The sequence below is a fragment of the Terrapene carolina genome, unplaced genomic scaffold (genome assembly GCF_002925995.2).
Source record: "Terrapene carolina triunguis isolate 2854851 unplaced genomic scaffold, T_m_triunguis-2.0 Scaffold66, whole genome shotgun sequence".
NCBI lineage: Eukaryota > Metazoa > Chordata > Testudines > Emydidae > Terrapene > Terrapene triunguis.
The window spans coordinates 81,825,590-81,844,431 of record NW_020664417.1 but is presented as its reverse complement, the minus strand read 5'-3'; the positions used below and the strand labels follow the sequence as shown (position 1 = coordinate 81,844,431).

Below are 18,842 nucleotides of genomic sequence, written 5' to 3'. Positions count from 1 at the left end.
TGAGATCGTGGCAAAAATGTTGAAGCAGTAGGCCTCTCTTTTCAAAACCTATCTTACTCATAATTTCTGTAATAAAATGTAATTTTTCAAAGATACTAATTATACAGTCATATCCATTCTAAAGCTCCAGGAATATTTGAACAGGTTTTGCGGGTCTCAAATCTAAGACTAAAATTGAACTGAATTGTGTAAATTGAATAATGAGCTTCTCTGGCCTCCGTCAGTTTTTAACGTTCCATTATTCCTAAGAGCATATTTGTCAGTCTTTGTTATGTTCCCCTCTTAGCATTTGAAATGGTAAAAATGCATATTTGGGACACCTGAGTATTTTAAAATGCTCAGAGGGATTTTTTAAAGTACACTTTGAGCACACAAAAGCTGTTTAAACAAAATTTGTGACACTAAACACCTCTGTCTGTCTGTCTGTATTATACTGAAGTATTAATGCTCATATTGTTGCTCTTGCAACTTATTTTGGGACATTGCATTTTTACTAACTTTGATGACATATAATGGTGACCAAAGTGAATAATAATTTTGTTTTGTCCTGAACTCAGCAACCTAAAAAGTAATTCTAGTAGCCTTATGTGGTGGTCTGGCATTTTTAATCAAGAAGAAGGGAAGCCAGGAGAACTTTCAAGAATACATTTTTCTTGCCTTAGGATGAAATGACCAGCCTTAGCACTTAGACTGTTGAATTTCAGGCTTGTTTTTCATTTAGTAACCTCAGTAAGTACTAGCACCCTCTTCTCTTACCTCGAGATTTTTACTTGGAAGGTTCTGTTATTACATTTCTCATGCCAGGGTCTTCTGGAAAAGTTGTAGGGGCCCAGCCTGGTTGCAGTACTACTATAATATAAATGTTTAATAATGATAATAATACAGATGAAACTAATGGCATTTTATAAAAATGTAATAGTGTCTTACAGAAATTAATCTATACTAGTATGGGATTTAATAATCTAAACATTTAATTCTAGATTTGGAAGGTTATAAAATGCTTTGACATGTTGTGGAGTTCAATAGGTTTGAAATATAGAAAAACATCTTCTGAGGTTCGGTCCCCGTTGTGCAGGAAAGGGGTGTGTGAAGATCTCTGATTTAAAGATGTCAGAGGAGTCTGGGCCAAGAAGTTTCCTAGGCAGAGGAAAAGAGGGTGAGACATCTGCCATTTCGTCAGAGTCTATCCTTACTGGGAGAGAAGAGGCACATGTCTGGGGACCTCAGCCTTTTGCCCAGGGTGGAAGTGAAGGAGCAGCGAAACTGGGAGTTTTCCAACTTCATTATTCAGTTAAGACTCAGGTCAGAGATTGAGGGCTTGTCTATACTACTGGCCGGATCGACGGGCAGCAATCGATCCAGCGGGGGTCAATTTATCGTGTCTACTATAGACGCAATAAATCGACTGCTGATCTCTCTAGCGCCAACTCCAGTACACCACCTCAATGAAATGCGCAAGGGGAATCGACGGGAGAGCGTCTCCTGTCGACACACAGCACTGAAGACACGGCAATAAGTAGATCTAAGTATGTTGACTTCAGCTATGTTAGCTGAAGATTAACGTAGCTGAAGTTGAGTAACTTAGATCGATCCCTCCCACTCACCCACCCCACCGTAGTGTAGACCAGCCCTGAGTCTGGATAAGCAGAGGAAAAGTTTTGCATACTTATCAGAACCTGTTTTGTTTGCACTCTCAGGCAGGAATTCTTAGAACAGTTGTCTTGGAAGGTGTCTGGTATTTTCCATTTCTTCCAGAAGGTTCTTGAAAATAAGTCTTTCTCACATTATTTCAGCATTTGTGCTTCAGATCGCAGCAGGGATCAAGAAGTGTGGGAAAAGCCAGTGAAAACAGAAAAGAAAAAATGTTAACCCAACTTTCTCAAACATTGCAAAAGATTTTGGTGGGGTTGGATTTGATGAATAGATGAAGGGTTGTTTCACTGCTTATTTTATCCAAGGAGATCAGAGGGGCCCAAGTCACAAAGTTGAGAGCAGGAAGTTACAGGGGTGTTTATATTTTGTTTGTCCCATCTCAAATTCTAATTAGTGATGTTCCTATATTCTGAGCCATTCAGAGAAGGAGTTAATAAAATCATCATTACTCTTTAATCTTTCTGTATAGATGCAGATCAGTACAAATATGGCAAGAACCGCGTCGAGGCAGATGCGAAGAGGTTACAAACCAAAGAGGAGGAGTTGCTAAGGAGGAGAGAAGCTCTGAGGAACAGGTTGGCTCAGCTCCGAAAAGAAAGGAAAGACCTGCGAGCTGCCATTGAAGTTAATGCTGGTATGAGGTGCTTTATTGTGTGAGAGCCCGGCACTCTGAAGAATTCTAGCTAACCAAATGGAATTCTTTCCTGAGGCCTGGAATGTATTTTTCAAAAATCCAAACTGCTTGTTACAGGTGTAACAGGAGGTACAGTTTTTGGGTTAAAATATATAAAATTAGACTATAATTGCTATACAAATATATTTGTGCTATTAGCGCATTTAACTCCAAAATACGCTATCACAATTATCAGCAACTCACAGAGAAGTAGGAAAGGTCACCATTTTTTTAAAATCACTGGCTACTTCCATTTTTGTGGTACAGAGGCTAACGGAAAATTAACATGGCTAGAAACAGAACAGGATGGTGCCCCAGGACAGTGCCCCAGATGAAGCACTGAGCATTGTCTGAAGTGCCAAACATCTTACTTGAATGAGGCTGAAACCTTACAGTGTGTGTAGCTGTTTGGGTAGCCAAGCATTTTAAAGCATTTGTTCCCTATTCGTAAATAAGTGAACCCTGTTTAGCACTGAGTCCATCAGCTGTAGCCTGCTGTTGGAATAGCACCCGTCTCTGGATTTCAGGCAGGAAGACTCAAGTGATTCTTGAAGATAAGTTGAGGAAGCTGGACGAGGAATGTAAGCTGAAGGAGACGGAGCGTGTTAATCTGGAGTTGGAACTGACTGAGGTGAAAGAGAGCCTGAAGAAAGCCTTGGCTGGCGGTATCACACTGGGATTGGCAATCGAGCCCAAATCAGGAACCTCAAGCCCACAGGTACGTCCACAGCTGAATGATTTCAGAAAAGCTCCCAACCATGTGGGGCTCAATCCTATGAAATGGGATTCCTACATCCAGGAAAGTGACTGGGTGCTGAGAGTGTTCAGCATCTTGCAGGATCAGGCATCTGATCTATAGAGCTTGGCTGCTTTCTTTTCATGGGCTTATTTTGAATTATTTCCATTGCTCGCCTGCAACTGGTGTCCTCTTCAACAATGACATTGAATCAATATGTATGGAATTATAGGGAACATGTGATACCATTTGTATTGTGGAAGTGCCTAGAGGCCACGGCCACATTGTGCTAGGAGCTGTACAAACATATAATAAGAGACAGTCCCTCCCCCAAAGAGCTTAACCTCTCTAGACCTTTAATATCACAAGGGTCAATATGGACAAAATTATTGTGTTGGTTCAATAGTCAGTTATTGTGTTGGTTCACTGTTCTGGCCCACCTCGTCACTGTTGTTCAGTCATTTAGAGGGAACTGAAGCAGCCATCATAGAGTATATAACTATTTACTTTCTTTTGTTTTGCTTATTCAGGAAATGGGATTTGCTGTCCTAATGAGTGTAGTTCATGTTTGGAAAGGATTGTCTGTCAATGTACTTTTCATAACTTTAAAACAATACTTGTAGTTTTCTGCAGTTCTAAATTTAAATAAATAATATTTACATGAATATTTGGGGAAAAATTTACCCAGTTGAAGATTTTTATTTTTATGAATATTTTGGAGGAAACATTGCCCAGTCTGAGACTTTCATTCTGTCTGCTCTGTCTGTCAGTCTCCAATTTTCAAGCATCGAACTCTGGAAAACTCTCCTATCTCCAGTTGTGATACAAGTGATACTGAATGTTCAATACCAGTGAACAGTGCAGCAGTGCTGAAGAAACCTCCTTCATCAAGTAATTCTCCGTGTCGAGGCCACGTCCTTCGAAAAGCAAAGGTGAGAAGATCTATTGTTTGACTTTCTTCTTCTGTCCCTGTCCCTCATGACATGTTTCTCATCTCTCCTTTATTCATGGGGAGAGAAAGATTGGTTCCTGCTGCTTGAATTTCTAAGGGTGAAATTTCACACCAGTATAGAGGGCTGGCCCAAGGTCTACATTCACATTAAATAGTGTATGGTTTCATGCTGATCCTCTGTACAGGGATTAATTTCATTCTGATGGGGTAAATTTGGGGAACCAGATGACAGAACAGAAATACTATATTAAGATGATAGATTTGACTCTGTATCTCTCTCTGTTCTTTTATGGAGTTCGCTGTAAATGGCCTGTGATACAGACTGGTCCTTTACTCCCTTCACCATTACCCTAATGGGTTTAGTCAATAAGCATTTAGTGTCATTGTTAAACCCAATGCTTTAGTAATCAAAAGAATATCAGATATAATCACTGCCAGCTGATGCATGAGCTAAATAGTTCTAGGCTGTAGTAATTGAAAATGTACTGTGCAAGCAACCACTCTTGCTGTACAATTAAAGTAGAAATCCGTTGAATTTAATTTGTTCCGACCAGCGCCTGGATGAAACTTTGCATTCCTACCCCATTAATATAGTCTTTAATAGACGTGCTACTTGTGCTTTATGTTAAATGGGATTTTCATGACAGTTTTCTGAGCCTGGCTGAATTGGCCAGTTAAGGTATGTTACTGAACAACTCGTACAGCATGTAGAAAGGAGTGTTACTGCTGGCATGGGGCTGACATCTTTGTGTTGTTTTGGTCCGTTCATTGCTAACTACAGTTATAAACAATACCCCTACACATCTGTTCTTCATAGTGCACTCCATTATTCTGTCTAAAACAACCATATTTGTTGTATTGTAGGAAGCATTTTAACATTTCATTGATGCTAAGATATATATTTTTCATTCATTATATACGTTTGCAGTGTTGACAGCAGAATTTTCAAACAAATGCATTTTAGCAAAGCATTAGTGAGGGAACACCATCCAGTAGCTAGGACATACAACTGAGAGTCAGGAGAGCTGGGCTCTCCTGCTCTGCCACAAACTTGTCATGTGACATAAGGCAAGTCACTAACCCTATCTGTGCCTCAGTTTCCCCATTTCTGAAAAGTAAAGTTCTTGGGATGAAAGAGACTATATATTAGCAATTTATTTATTCACTTACTGATGTATTTTACAAGCTACAAGAGTTGCTCAGAATAGTGCCATGCAGCAAAATCTGCTCTGTTAGTTGTGAATAGAAGATTTAAAGAACAGTATTGGTTAATCAGAGTCTCTTCTGGAAAAATCTTGGGTGTAGGATTAGACTATTTAAAAGAATACGAAGCTACTTTTCTATCAATGGAAAATAATTCCACATACTGAATTCAGATTTAACAGCTGTTGCCACCTTTTCATAAAACCTCATACTCCAAATATTAACAGTGAAATTTAGCTGAATTAGATAATACGACCCAAACTGTACTGAGCTCATTCACAACTAGATACTGCCAAATTCCACCATCAGGTATGCATCTGCAACTCACATTAATTTCAATGGGAGTTGAATGCACAAATATGAGGGTGGAATTTGGCACTTAATGTTTTGGCCTTGTGTAGTTATGAGTAAGCCTAGAGGCCCATTTGGTCCTTAATGATTTGACTAATCAGTGGGAGTTGTATGTGAGCATCCGGAGAGTGGAATTGGTTCAGCATATGTAACCTCCCTCATAGTGTGTGGGAGGTGAGGCAAGTTTCATGTCTGTGCTAACTCTAAAGTTCCTAGCAATGGATACATTTCACAATAGGTAGGATGTGTTTGCGTAAACCCTGAAAATTTTGGATACTTATCTGATCCGCTTCATCTTTTTATTTCTACCCCTTGTCTGCCTCCATTCTTACTCTCTTTCCCCAGCTCTGTCCATTCTGTGTCCGACCCCTGGTGCGCTGACTCTCTCTGCTATGAGCCCTTTTATCTGTTACTTCCCTCATTTGAGTGTTATATGGCACAATGTAACTTCAGGGCTGCGCACACTCTGCTGGAGTGGCTGCTCATCTCCCATGCTTTGGGGCCTGTCTGGTTAGAGACTACTCTAGCGCACATAGTGCACTCTGAAAGGGGAAGCAGGAGGAATTAGAACAGAGCAACCCATCTAGCAGAGGGACTCTCAAACCTCTGGCCCCCTAATAGAAATATCTTGACAATACAGGAGCCCGAGGGGGTGTTCCAGAGAGTAACGGAGTTGGGGAGCGGCTTATGCTTAATGAACCAACTCAAATCTAAAAGTTCAGACTCTGGGGCCTGTTCTGTTCATGCATCCCTAAGGGCAGGGCCGGCTGTAGGCCCTGCCTAAGGGACACCAGCTATGGGTCACCACGGGTGCTCTGCCATGACTGTAACATCAAAAAAGATCATGCAGTTGGAATGATGCACCTATTATCTTAACAAGATAAATTATTGCTGTCAAGCAACAGCAAGATATTTGCCGGTTGTCAGTGAGAAAGACCTCTTAAAGATTATGGAATGAGCGACAAATTCAGGAATCCAGCATCAAGCCCAATTAGCGTTAAGAAAAACTTTCTAACATAAGGATAATTTAGTTAAGTATCAAGGGAGGTTGCAGAATCCCCTTGTTGGAGGTTTTTAAGAACCTGTTAGACAAACATCTGTCAGGGATGGTCTAGGTTTACTTGGGCCTGCTTCAGCACAGGGGCCTGGATTAGATGACCTTTTGAGGTCCCTTCCAGCCCTACATTTCTATTATTCTGTCTCTGCAGTGGAAATGGGGAAGAAGAATCCCCCCCCCACACACACACACACTTCTGAATCAGTTGTGTAATTGCTCCACAGATAATACTTCAGACCAAAGACTATGTCTGCATGGCTTTAGCATGGCCTCAGCCCATCCCTGCCTCATGTCCCATGCATTTGTTCAGGGAGCCCTGCAGATCTGGGTCATGCACTTAACTTCAGTACCCAGAAACATAACAGAGCAAATAATTAAGCAATCAGTTTGCAAACACCTAGAAGATGATAAGGGATAAGTAACAGCATGGATTTATCAAGAACAAATGGGGTGGGAGGGATAGCTCAGTGGTTTAAGCATTGGCCTGCTAAACCCAGGGTTGTGAGTTCAATCCTTGAGGGGGCCACTTAGGGATCTGGGGCAAAAATCAGTACTTGGTCCTGCTAGTGAAGGCAGGGGGCTGGACTCAATGACCTTTCAAGGTCCCTTCCAGTTCTAGGAGATAGGATATCTCCATTAATTTAATTTAATTTAATTTAAAAAAAAAATCGTGTCAAACCAACCTAATAGCTTTCTTTGACAGGGTAACAAGCCTTGTGGATAGAGAGGAAGCGGTACATATGGTATATCTTGAATTTAATAAGACTTTTGTTACTGTCCCACATGACCTTCTCATAAACAAACTAGGGAAATAGAACCTAAATGGAGCTACTATAAGGTGGGTGCATAACTGCTTGGAAAACCGTTCCCAGAGAGTAGTTATCAGTGGTTCACAGTCAAGCTTGAAGGGCATATTGAGTGGGGTCCCACAGGGATCAGTTCTGGGTCAGGTTCTGTTCAATATCTTCATCTCTGATTTAGATAATGGCATACAGAGTACATGTATGTATAGACACGTAGATTTCTATAATATTTCCCCATCTTTTATTTTTCTCTTCTAGGAATGGGAGCTGAAAAATGGAACATAAGCATTACAAATTTGTTTACTTTGCTTAAAGGCCTTGCTTCATATGGACCAAGACGTAGGCTGCAAAAGACTCATCTGTAAAGTGGTGTCAAGTGACAAGGTTTTATAATTATGTTCAGTTAACAGTAGCTTGGCCTTCGTTTGACTGTACTCTTTCTACTGTATTACTGTGTAACTGAGTGTGCCCCTTTTTATTGCCTGTAACTCTTTATTTCCAACTTTATTTGTAAAAATCTTAGTAAAAAGGAGCATATAGTTGCAACTGAAAGTTTACATTGCTGAAAGAGGTTAAACCCACAATGTAAATGACATTGCATCAAAAGTCCTGAATGGAAATCAAGACTGGTGCACGCTTTGAGACCCAGATGAAATAATATAAATTTAGATATGTTGTACTAGTAAGGCTAATTTTGACTTTCAGAATTCCACCACCTGAGAGAGGACTTTTCACAAGCTTGCTCGTTAGGATTCATTCAGCTGTTACCTGTTCACTTGGCAGGAGATCGAAGGAATGTTTCCACAGGAACGACATGACTTGTTTCAGCTGGGAAGTCAGGAACTCTTCCCCACCACTCTTTTCGCAATGGTTATAAGACGACCATGGAATGACAACTTGGCTGTGAAGCATTTTTTGATATATTTTAGACAGATGCTTTTGTCATCAGGACATAAAAAGCTGCCATGCATTTTAATATGTTCTTTTTATTGTTGTTGTTGCTGTTGTGCCTAAGCACCTGTCATCTTCAAACATCTCTCATGTAGTCTAAAAATTATTTGGGCATGATTTTAAAAAGGCAACAAAGTGCTTTTTGTATGTTGCTTCATTTCTGCACCTCCCAAAAAAATCCCACAGACAGCCTCTAAAATTAATTTTTAAATAACAGCAACTTTAAAAGGCTCATGCAGTTTTATTTTGCTTGTTTTAACATTGTTAAAGTCAGGTTTTATAACTCTATTGTATTTGCTTCCTGCAGTCCTTTCAGATCCTGGATAATATTTTTGAGGAAATGTGAATTTCCAATCTCCTTTATACACGATGGTGAAATAAGAAGTGACAAGACATTTGTGAGAGAGGACTCATTTTCTGTTTGTCAAGTGACAGGGTTTTCCTTTTAGTCTATGAATAATTCAGAAGTCTGTTTTCCCTTTGTTATGTGTATGTCTCTGCTGAAAAGTCAGATGCCTTATTGCCAAACCCAACTGTTCAAAATTCATGAGTCGAGCCCCCAAATTAATGAGTGGCTTAAAAATCATGAAACTTTTGTTTTTTAAAAAAAGTTATTTTTATTTGTCTTCTGTTTTTCGAGCCTTTATAATGCACTCAGGTCATGTTTTCAAGATTATCTCCACAATCAGGAACTTGAAACTAAAGTTGAGATTTTGACATAATCACTTGTCTCCAGGTGCTGGGGTTTTAAATAAGGCACCAAATATCACCAGTCTCTTGATAAAAACAGAAGAGTTGGCAACATTGCAAATACAGACATCAAGGGAAGAACAGATCACTTGGTGGCCCAGTCCTTCAGTTCTATCACTAGTAATAATTTACATAGCTTTGTAAATGTACACAGGTACGTAAAACTCAAAGTAAGGAGCAAAAGGACATCCATGGGTGTTATACATGCTTGCAAACTGCAGGCTTACAACCATAGGCTAAAATGTTCAGCACCCAGCAGCCCCAAAAATGTGGCCCCAGTTGTGGGCTCTGAGCGCTTTTGAAAGACTGGGTCATAATGGCCCACTACTAAGGGTCTGATTCTGTTACACATTAAAGTCAATGACAAGGCTCCCTCAGTGGTGCAGGATCAGAGTCCAAAATGGCAGTAGGCCTTGTTGCCTCCCAAGAGTATGGCTTTTTTAGGGGCCACAATAATGCAAATACAGTAGGAAAATACGTCAGCATTGTCTCTTATTCAAAGCTGACTATTGTATTGTATTTTAGATTGACCTTAACATTTTCTAGGTAAAGGGCACAAATTATGCTGCATGATATGGACTACAGTACTATAGAGTATCCCAGAAACATCAGGAAAAAAAGTTTGATGCAAAAGTAAGTTCATTTAGGCTTTTTACTTCAAAAGTTATTTATTTGTATATTTCACTAAATATTTAATTTATATCTGTACATATTTATGATGCAAATTAGGCCTCTAGTCAACATGTGTGATGCTGAAACAGTTGCCGTTAATAAGTGGTCCCACATCAATAACACTGAACAGTCAATAGCCTAACTAATTTGAGTCTTTTTTCCCCCAGATTGGCTCTGTAACTTTTTTCCCCATAGTGAGGAGTGACTTGGGGTTAATTTTTTATCTCATGCCTGAGATGAGTGTGCCAATTCCTCTAAGCAGACAAATTGCAGGCTGCTTATATGATGCACAACTCCATGTAATGATTCTTCCATTCTGCCACATACACCTTTAAGAATGGGACCCCTAAATGCCTGTTCTAAATGACATATTGTGGACATATTGTGTAACTAAATGTGCAAGTACATTGCTAATATTTTGCAATTAGCATACTAGCTAAGACTATTCTATATAATGGCCAAGGTATTGTAATATAGAATATACCAAACTCCGGAAATAGCCTCTTTCCAGAACATATTCAGTGCTGTGAAATACTCATTTTTTTGCTTGTTACTCTTACTGTACAAATTTTAATAAAAAGCAACAAAGTTTGTATTTTCATAGTTTTGAAATTTCAAAATTACCAGGCAAACTCAGCAATAAGACAGTATGACATTTTAAAGAGAAAACTCTTGTATTTTAAATCATCACATTTCTATGTCTTTTGAGAAAATGTTACACATGTGCTTCCTAAACAAACTCCTATTACTGTATCAGGTGCTTTTTTAAATATCGGATCCTAATTTTGGGGAGACCAAAGGTGTTTTTTATAGGATGATTTTGGTGTTTTGATTTTTCTAACAGAGAATACTTAATTTAGTATCAGTTTTTCATTTTTAGACACGTTCAAATTAATTGGGTCTGATTGTATGTTGTAAGATAATGTTCTCATATTAAGAATGTAATTATTTCCTTATTGTATTTTTAAAAAAAAACAAAATCATATTTAAAAATCTCTGTGGGGAAAAAAGCATGCAAGAAACATGAAAAAAGCTTTTGTTTTATTTTTGTTATTGGATATGTTGGCAGTGCCCATTATAATTGTAAATATATTCTTTCTACTGTATTTCTCAATGTATTTAATTTTTAGAGACACATTCATGGAAAATCACGTTAAAAAAATCCAAAGTCGACCCACCTGCAAGTGTGTGTCTTTAACTTCATTTAATTTCTGTCTTTCTAGTTTATTCTCCCGAAAGTCTTAGAGTGTGAAAAAGGACTGGCGCCTACTAGGTGTGACAGATTTATGTGCATTATTAATAAAAATTACCCTGTCAAAACAAGAAGTGTTTATATCACTGTTTCTTTGTAGTTGTTAACATAATTAATGCATAATACCCTCAGCAGCTCACTAGAAATACTCTGACACTGTGGAGATGAGCATGGTATTAATACCTAAATCGATGAGATAGAAGAAAATCAAAATTTACCTGGCATGACTCATCTAAATGGGTTCTAAAGAGGCACAAGTTATTACCAGTCTTCCAGATACTTACAACTTTTTTTTAACTGCAATGTTATCCCTTTAGCTTCCCAAAAACCTATTGTAAAGCTGATGGGCTAAGGCTAAGTAATGCCACACAAGTGAAACAAAGTTCAGACCATTTAGCGTTTGTGGCAGGAGAAAACTGCAGCTGAGCAAAGCCTAAAATCCTTTAAAAATTTGGCCCTTAGGCACTCAAATCCCATTGAAATGCAATGGAATTTGGGCATCTAATTCCCTTATAAACTGGGATTATCAAAGGAATCTTAAGTGCAGACATGCATATTTCAGTGGTTAGAGATTTGAAACAGGCTGACAATGTCCCCTTACTGGCAATAGTATTAGGACAAAATATACAGTACTTTCTTTTATTAAGTCAGCTTCTCCATCAAACGCAACTGTTTCTTATTTAAAAAATAGCTAAAGCAGTTTTCTTCTTAGCAGCTACAAAAGCATTTTTCCTGTAAAATAACCTCATATTGTCATCTGTTAGCATTCTGTCACTTTTTTAAAAACTCTGAATCTGTCACTACATGAAAACAATGAAACATTTTAAGGCCTTTCCTGTACTAGAGTGTATTAGATAATCAAATTAATTTAATTGCATCAAGGATAGTCTCCTTTAATAATCCCTTCTGATGACAAGGAAATAAGTTTTTCCAATTACTTTTTGCTTCTTCCATTATAGTTAGCACTACATGTTCCTGACAAGATTTTAAAAAGGAAAAAGCTGCTGTTCCTTGGTTCATCATTAATTTTTAAATGGGTTGGTAATTGCTGCCAATGAGTTAGTTTTTGGGGTTATTGCCTTTATTAACCTTTTTTTAGTCCAGACTCTTCCTCCTGGTATTTTCTCTCGGGCCAGCTTGCATGTGATGTTGTAAGGGTGAGAGCGTCTTTTAAACAGAGAATAAAAATGTAGTGAGCAGCTTGTTTCACACACTCACACCCCTGCCCTCTTTACCTTTTAAAAAAAACGCTAGGATCAGAGTAAACACATTCATCAGAGGAGTGAGTTTCATAAGAAAATGATGCAGATTTCCAGATGTAATTTTAAAAAAAAAGCTTACTGGAAAACAGGGGAAAACATTTATATATCTATGACCCAGAAATTGTATGACAGGAACTTAGTCAAGTTTATGATGGGATTGAAAAATGGCTATTCTTTGAGATTAGCAAAGTAATTTGTTATTGTTTTAAAGCAGACAGCAAATAAAACAGCAGGGTAAAGAGTGTGAGCATTATTTTACTTCCTGTTCCCTGAAATGAGGGCTCGAGAAACCCAGCCCTGTGCATTGAAGTTTAGCATGTTGCATTGGGATGTCATATAACAGGGGTGGCCAAACTTACTGACCCTCTGAGCCACATACGACAATCTTCACAAGTTTGAGAGCCGGGGCTCAGGGCTTCAGCCCCACGGGGAGGGGAGTCTCCGGGCTTCAGTCCTGTGAGGCACGCCTGCCCAGGCTCAGGACTTCAGCCCTGCAGGGAGTGGGAGCTCAGAGATTCAGCCCTGTGGGAGGCGCCTGTCCAGGCCACCCCTCTCATTTGGGCAGAAGCCAGAGGCGACATGAGGGGGGCATGTGATTTTTGCCAGGGTTTGCTGGCCCTGTTCAGTCACATGGTCCCGCTGGGCCCCCTCCCTGCACGGCAGCTGCTGGAGCCGGCAAGCTGAGAGCTGCACTTTGGGCAGAGGCAGCAGCAAACAACTGGGAGCTTCAGGGAGCTAAAGCAGTGGCCCCCTACCTGCAGCTCCCAGCTGTTTGCCACGCGGAGCTACAGGGAGGGCTGCTGATGGTAAGGGGTGGGGCGTGATTCAAGCTGTTGGGGAGGCCCGACCCTTTAAATTGTGTGTGTCCGTCCCCCCACCCCTCAGCAAGGACCAGTCTTCTCTGGCAGAAGCCCCTAGCCCCACCACCCTGCCGCAGGCAGAAGCCTCAAGTCTGCCCCCCCCCCCCCGCATCCCCCAATAGGCAGAGAATGGGGGGGGCGGGGCATGGAGGACTCTGCGAGCCACATTTTAACTGTAAAAGAGCCACATGTGGCTCGCGAGCTGCAGTTTGGCCACCCCGTCATATAACATATACAATGGGTCTGATTTACTATTCACTCTAAATTAGGAGAGCCATGGATGGCATTCTCACCACTGGGAGAAAGAGGAGAACGAGGTTCAATATGTTTTATTTCTATTCATACACTTCCTCTTTAACAGTTTTTAATGCTTATCCTCCTGCACAGCTAGAGAACCGATCTTGGGAGGTAAAACACAGTAACCTGCGATTAGAAGAGACTCTTTTTTTTTAATGGGGGACTCTGCTATTGCTATGGAAGTACTTTTTGTTTGACCTCTAAAAGAAAAAATGTGGTTTCGAATCCCAGCTGACCATTTGAGGAAAACTTGCTCTCTCGCGATACTGTCAGCATGATGTTTTCAAGCTCACGTTGATGCCTGAATCCAGATGTTCTTATAACAAGCTCATGAGGTGTCACTGCATGGGCTGACAAAGCTTGGCCTACAGATTTCTTAAAAATGATATGTCTTTCTGTAATTACTGTTGGAAGACTGCCATGTATGTCTTAAAAAAAAAAAAGTTTTCAGCACATATTTATGAAGCTTTTTCTGCCAGTTGTCCAATTTTTGTACGCAACTCTTCAATAAATAAACAACACAGTCACCCACTAAAACCTTGTTTTAGTTCAGCAACTACTATGGTTTAGCACGTGGACTAACGCCAATATTGTTTTTGCTGCTGCTCACCTGTTACGGTGGAGCAAACAAAGCGGAAAGCTGGCTGTATCATGACAGACTAGTAGACGTTCTACAGCCAGTTTTTCCAATCATTGTTCACCAATATCCATACTGTTGAGGTTTTAAAAAAAACAAAACTACAGTAGGTCAGGTCAGGTGCCAGTGAACTGAACTTTCTCACCTTGATCTTGCAGCATTCAAGACTTTACCTGAGCTGCCAGTCATTTTCCTGTGTGAGTTCATTTGAAAGCGTAGTGATTGGTTTTATCCACATAGTTATTAGTGGGGCATTTAGTGCACTGGATGGGATACATCACATGATGTGAGCAGCATGTGTAGGACCCATAGATCTTTAAAGGAGTGTTGTGGGGAGCTGGGGTGGGTGGGTGGGGGTTGTTGATCATTGTAGCCATGGAGATGGTTTTGCCTCTGTTGTACCAGCGGGGACTGGTGCCATTTTGAATTGGTGTGTCCTGGAACTTGCTTCTTATGTTGCATTTGGGTTGTCTGAAGGCCAGAACTGGGGGTTCAGGAAAGAGTTCTTTCAGGGATGGGGGGGGCAGCGAGTATGGGCTGTAGCTGTTTGATGATATCCCATATGGGTTCCAATGTGGGTAGTAGGTGACAACTAGGGGTGTGCAGTTGGGGGGAGGAGGGGGGGCAGAGGTTAGTTCTGTGTTGAAGCAGGTTCTCCCAGGGTATTTGGGTTGCCCATTCCCTGATGCAATCTACTTCGCTAGTGGAGCGGCCTTGTTTGGTGAAGGCAGTTTTAAATGTGAATAGCCTTGACTTTTGCCTCAGTGCATATTCTGTGGTAGGTGCGTGCCTGATGTTTTATATAACAGATTTTATTTTTTTTTGGTGGTGGATTGGCTCTGTGAAGGTGTATGGGTTTCTTGTGTATAGTTGTCTGTAGGGTTCCATTGTCCGCGTGTTCTGGAGAGCATTTGATGGATGGGTGGAGGTTGTTAAAGTTGTGGTGGAAATCTGAGGGCGTTTAAGACATCTGGACAGAGACTGGTTTTGTGGTGTAATTGTCCAGAAGTACTTCTTCATGAAGAGGTTGGCATCTTGGGAAGCCATCCTTAGACCCACGGCTCTGGCCATGCTTTGGACAAAGTGGTTGTTGTTGCATGTAAAATTGTTATGGATGAGGATGAAATGCATGAATTTGGCAAAGTGTTTGAGGTGGATAGCTGACAGTTGTCCAGTGTCTTGCATATAATTGAGGCAGGCAGCTATCCCATCAGTGTGGGGGATTTTGGTGTATAGGGAAGGGACAAGGGTGTATAGGAAAGGATGGTGTTCTGCGGGAGGTTGTAAATGGAGGCAGTCAATTCTGTCCTGGAGGAAGCTGACCCTTTGGTTTGAGGATGGTTTCTAGCAGTCCTGCTATGCCTTCAGTAAGTGTGCCATGGCCAGATATCATATGTCTTCCTGGGTTCCCTTGTTTCTGTATCTTGGGAAGCATGTAGACGGTTCCTGCAGTAGGTTTGTGGGGGGCCATGAGTTTCTGGACTTTCTCTTGGAGGGTTTGAGGGAAGGATTTTATGATATCCTTAAGTTCCTGGGTAAACTGTAGTGTGTCTGGGGGGGCCTGCTCAGAGTTCTTTATAGTAGGAGGTGTCAGAGTTGTTGGTTGGCTTCCTTAACATAGTCATCCCAGTTGAGGACCACAATGGCACCCCCGACCCCCCCTTTGCTGGTTTAGACTCACAACGCCTACACATGCCTATCACAACATGTGGTGTACCTCATCCAGTACACTAAATGCCCTACTAACAACTATGTGGGTGAAACTAGACAATCTTTATGCTCTCGACTGAACTCACACAGGAAAACGATAAAAGATCAAAACACCCTATAACCTGTGGGTGAACACTTTTCATAAAGTGATCTCTCTCTGTATCTGACCTAACAGTCCTCATCCACAAAGGAAACCTGCACAACACTTTCATAAGAGGCGCCTGGGAGCTTAAATCCGTAACTCTGCTAGACACTAAAATCATGCGCTGACAAGAGACACTGGCTTTACGGCTTATTACAACAATCTGTAACCCACTAACCACCGTTTTTTGTCCTATGACTGTAGAGATGTTAACAGACCATTCTAGCTTGAATAGTCCCTTCCAACAGTGGGTCTCAACTGGGGGGGGAGGGGGTCACTAAGCCTGAGCCCATGGGTGGAGTTGGGAAATATGGGGGGCAGTGCCTTAAGCAGAGTGGACCAGTCCTGTGGGCATGCGTGCAGGCACACACACACACACGCATCCTCCCCTCCCCCGCACCGGCTTGTGGCCCTGCCCCGGCGAGGTCAGAGGCAGAAAGCCGGAGCTGGGCAGGGTGGGGTAGCTGCTGCCATGGAGCGGACACCCACTGTTCCCGTCTCCTCATGTGGTTGCTACTCAGGGCCCTGGGGCTGTGGCTGCTCTTCAGCTCCCAGTCCCCTTTAACTGCTCGCACAACTGGTGAGAGCTGGTTGGGGGGGGAGGGGAGGGGAGGGCAGCTCTGGGAAGCACTGACTGTAGGGGGCTCTCAGCACACAACCCCTTGGGGAAGGGGGCTGCTCAGGGGGCTTGGGTTGGTTGGCTGGCTCAGGCTGTCCTGGGGCTCCTCTGGCCACAGGGAGGGTGAGGAGCCTGGGGTTTCTCCAGCCGTGCTGGGGTGGGGTGGGGCAAGGGGGCTCAGGGCTCCTGCCATGCAAGGCGGGGCCGCATGCAGAAGGGTCAGGGCCAGACTCCCCGAAGGGTTGGGGGTGGGGTGCCCACTCACTGCCCCTGGGAGCCACTGCCTTGTAATTAAGGCTGCAAGTCTTTCACAGAGGTCACAGATTCCGTGACTTTCCATGCTCTCCCGGTGCAGCTGACCCCAGGGCTGCCTGAACGGCACCGGGGCCAGCAGCACCGGCTGCTCCTCCAGCGGCCCCAGACAACTGGTCCCAAGCTCAGCCCCAGGCCACCCCTCCCCCTGAGCAGCAGTGTCTGCTGGAGTGTACACACACCCCTTCCCCAGCACCTAAGATTTAGTTAGGGGTATTTTTAGTAAAAGTCACGGATAAGTCACTCGTTATTGCCCATGACCTGTCTGTGACTTTTACTAAAAATACCCATGACTAAATTGTAGCCGTTCTTATAATATGTGCTAATGACTTATGCTAAACGATCTGTTCCACCTTGTCTTTTGCTGTGCAGCTGGGCGTTCCATGGCCAGCCCTGAAGCAGCACGCTGTGTGGCTTGACAGTCCCTCTCGCTCGCTCACCAACAGACGTTGGGCCACTAAAACAGCGTTTCTCAAACGCGGCCACCAGTGGGTTTTCCTGACAGGGAGGGGGACAAAGTGGAAGCCCCTCCCTGCAATGCCCAAGTGCTCTGTGGAAGGGCTGCAGTTCCCCCCCACACACACACACTCAGCTGCGGGGCTCTGGGGGCGGGTTTAACCATTCACCCCCCCTCAGCTGTGGGGCTCTGGTGGTGGGCTCTGTGCTTCAGCCCCTGCCTTGGGGTGGAGGGCTCTGGGCTTCAGGACCCTTATCCCCCAAGCTCTGGACTTCAGCCCAATGACAGCAGGGTTCAGCAGGGCCAGACTTACTGGGCGCCGTGGTCAAGGAGCAGGGGTGAGCTTGGGGTGTGAGGTCACAGAAAGCACCTCCGGGTAATGGGGCGGGGGAGAGCAGCAGGGCCTGTGTGAGCGATGAGGAAGCGGGGGAGGCAGTGGGTCCAGGAGGATCGCCGGGGGTGGGGGTGTTGGAGCAGGTGTCTGGGTGGAAGATTTGGGTCACCACTGTACATTATTTTTATTACTGAGTCTGTAAAAAAGCTCTTCATAAATAAATGACAATGATTTGGACATGTATATGTGCATATTTATTTGTTTTTCCTGAAGTTAATTAAGTATTTTAGGAAAACAGGTCAGAGCGGCCACCAGCAAGAGTTGGTGGCCGCATGCTGAGGCTACCAAAAAAATTTGTTGTGCAACACCCCTCCCCGCCCCCGCACTAAAAGCTACTACCTTGAGCTGCTATCTCATACCAGCATACTCAGGTGCTCAGTAAACCTTAGCTCAACCTTAAGTGGGAGAACGTGACTCTAAGTCAAGATCAGAATGGTCCACCACTTACTATAAAGCGCTGAACTAGGCATGCATGCCCCTTCTGCAGCCTTTAAGGGCTAAATCCAGTCTCAGGCTAGGTCTATACTTACAGGAGCCAGTAGAGAACAGACACTGCACTGCATGCCACCTCACCCCCCCCCCCCCCCCCCCCCCCCCCCCCCCCCCCATGAGGGAATACCTAGCATAGATGCTAAGGCACTCCTTAAGCAAGTAGAGTAAAAATATGCCAGAACTTTAGGGTATGTACCCTACAGTGGTCGCTACACACTCAAACATGCATGCAGTGTCCAGCTATTGCCCCGCAGTAGGGAGTTGGTGGAGGCTTTCGCCACCACTGAGAACTGCTCAAGCTGCAGGGAAACGCTCTGGCAAGGGCCTTTCCCCACTGCCTCAGCCCTTGCCAGAGCCATTCACTATCACAAGTGTGGCCACAGCCTGTTTTTCACTGCAGCATGTAGCTACACCTGACCTACACAAAGCCAGCAATATAGACAAGGCTTGAGTTATCCAGCCCATGCTGGAGGAAGAAGAGCAGCCGCTGCATCATAAGGATGGCACCAGCTGTAGAATTGATGTTCCAGGAACTCATTTTTGTGTATATGCACCTTAGGAAGATGCCAGCAAACAGCAGGGCTGCCCGGGGGGGGGGGGGGGGGGA

The 18,842-nt window shown here is 43.0% G+C and overlaps 1 protein-coding gene across 2 annotated transcripts in view; it reads left to right on the top strand.

Moving 5' to 3' along the window:
- Nucleotides 1-10,171, top strand: part of AFAP1 (actin filament associated protein 1) — a 174,783-nt gene extending 164,612 nt beyond the window's left edge. For both annotated transcript variants that reach the window (XM_026648063.2, XM_026648062.2), the window contains 4 exons: nucleotides 2,123-2,287; nucleotides 2,854-3,044; nucleotides 3,833-3,994; nucleotides 7,687-10,171. In XM_026648063.2, the coding sequence (XP_026503848.1) occupies nucleotides 2,123-2,287; nucleotides 2,854-3,044; nucleotides 3,833-3,994; nucleotides 7,687-7,713 (545 nt within the window). In that variant the 3' untranslated portion in view covers nucleotides 7,714-10,171. The remainder of the gene's footprint in view (nucleotides 1-2,122; nucleotides 2,288-2,853; nucleotides 3,045-3,832; nucleotides 3,995-7,686) is intronic.
- The last annotated feature ends 8,671 nt before the right edge of the window (nucleotides 10,172-18,842 follow it).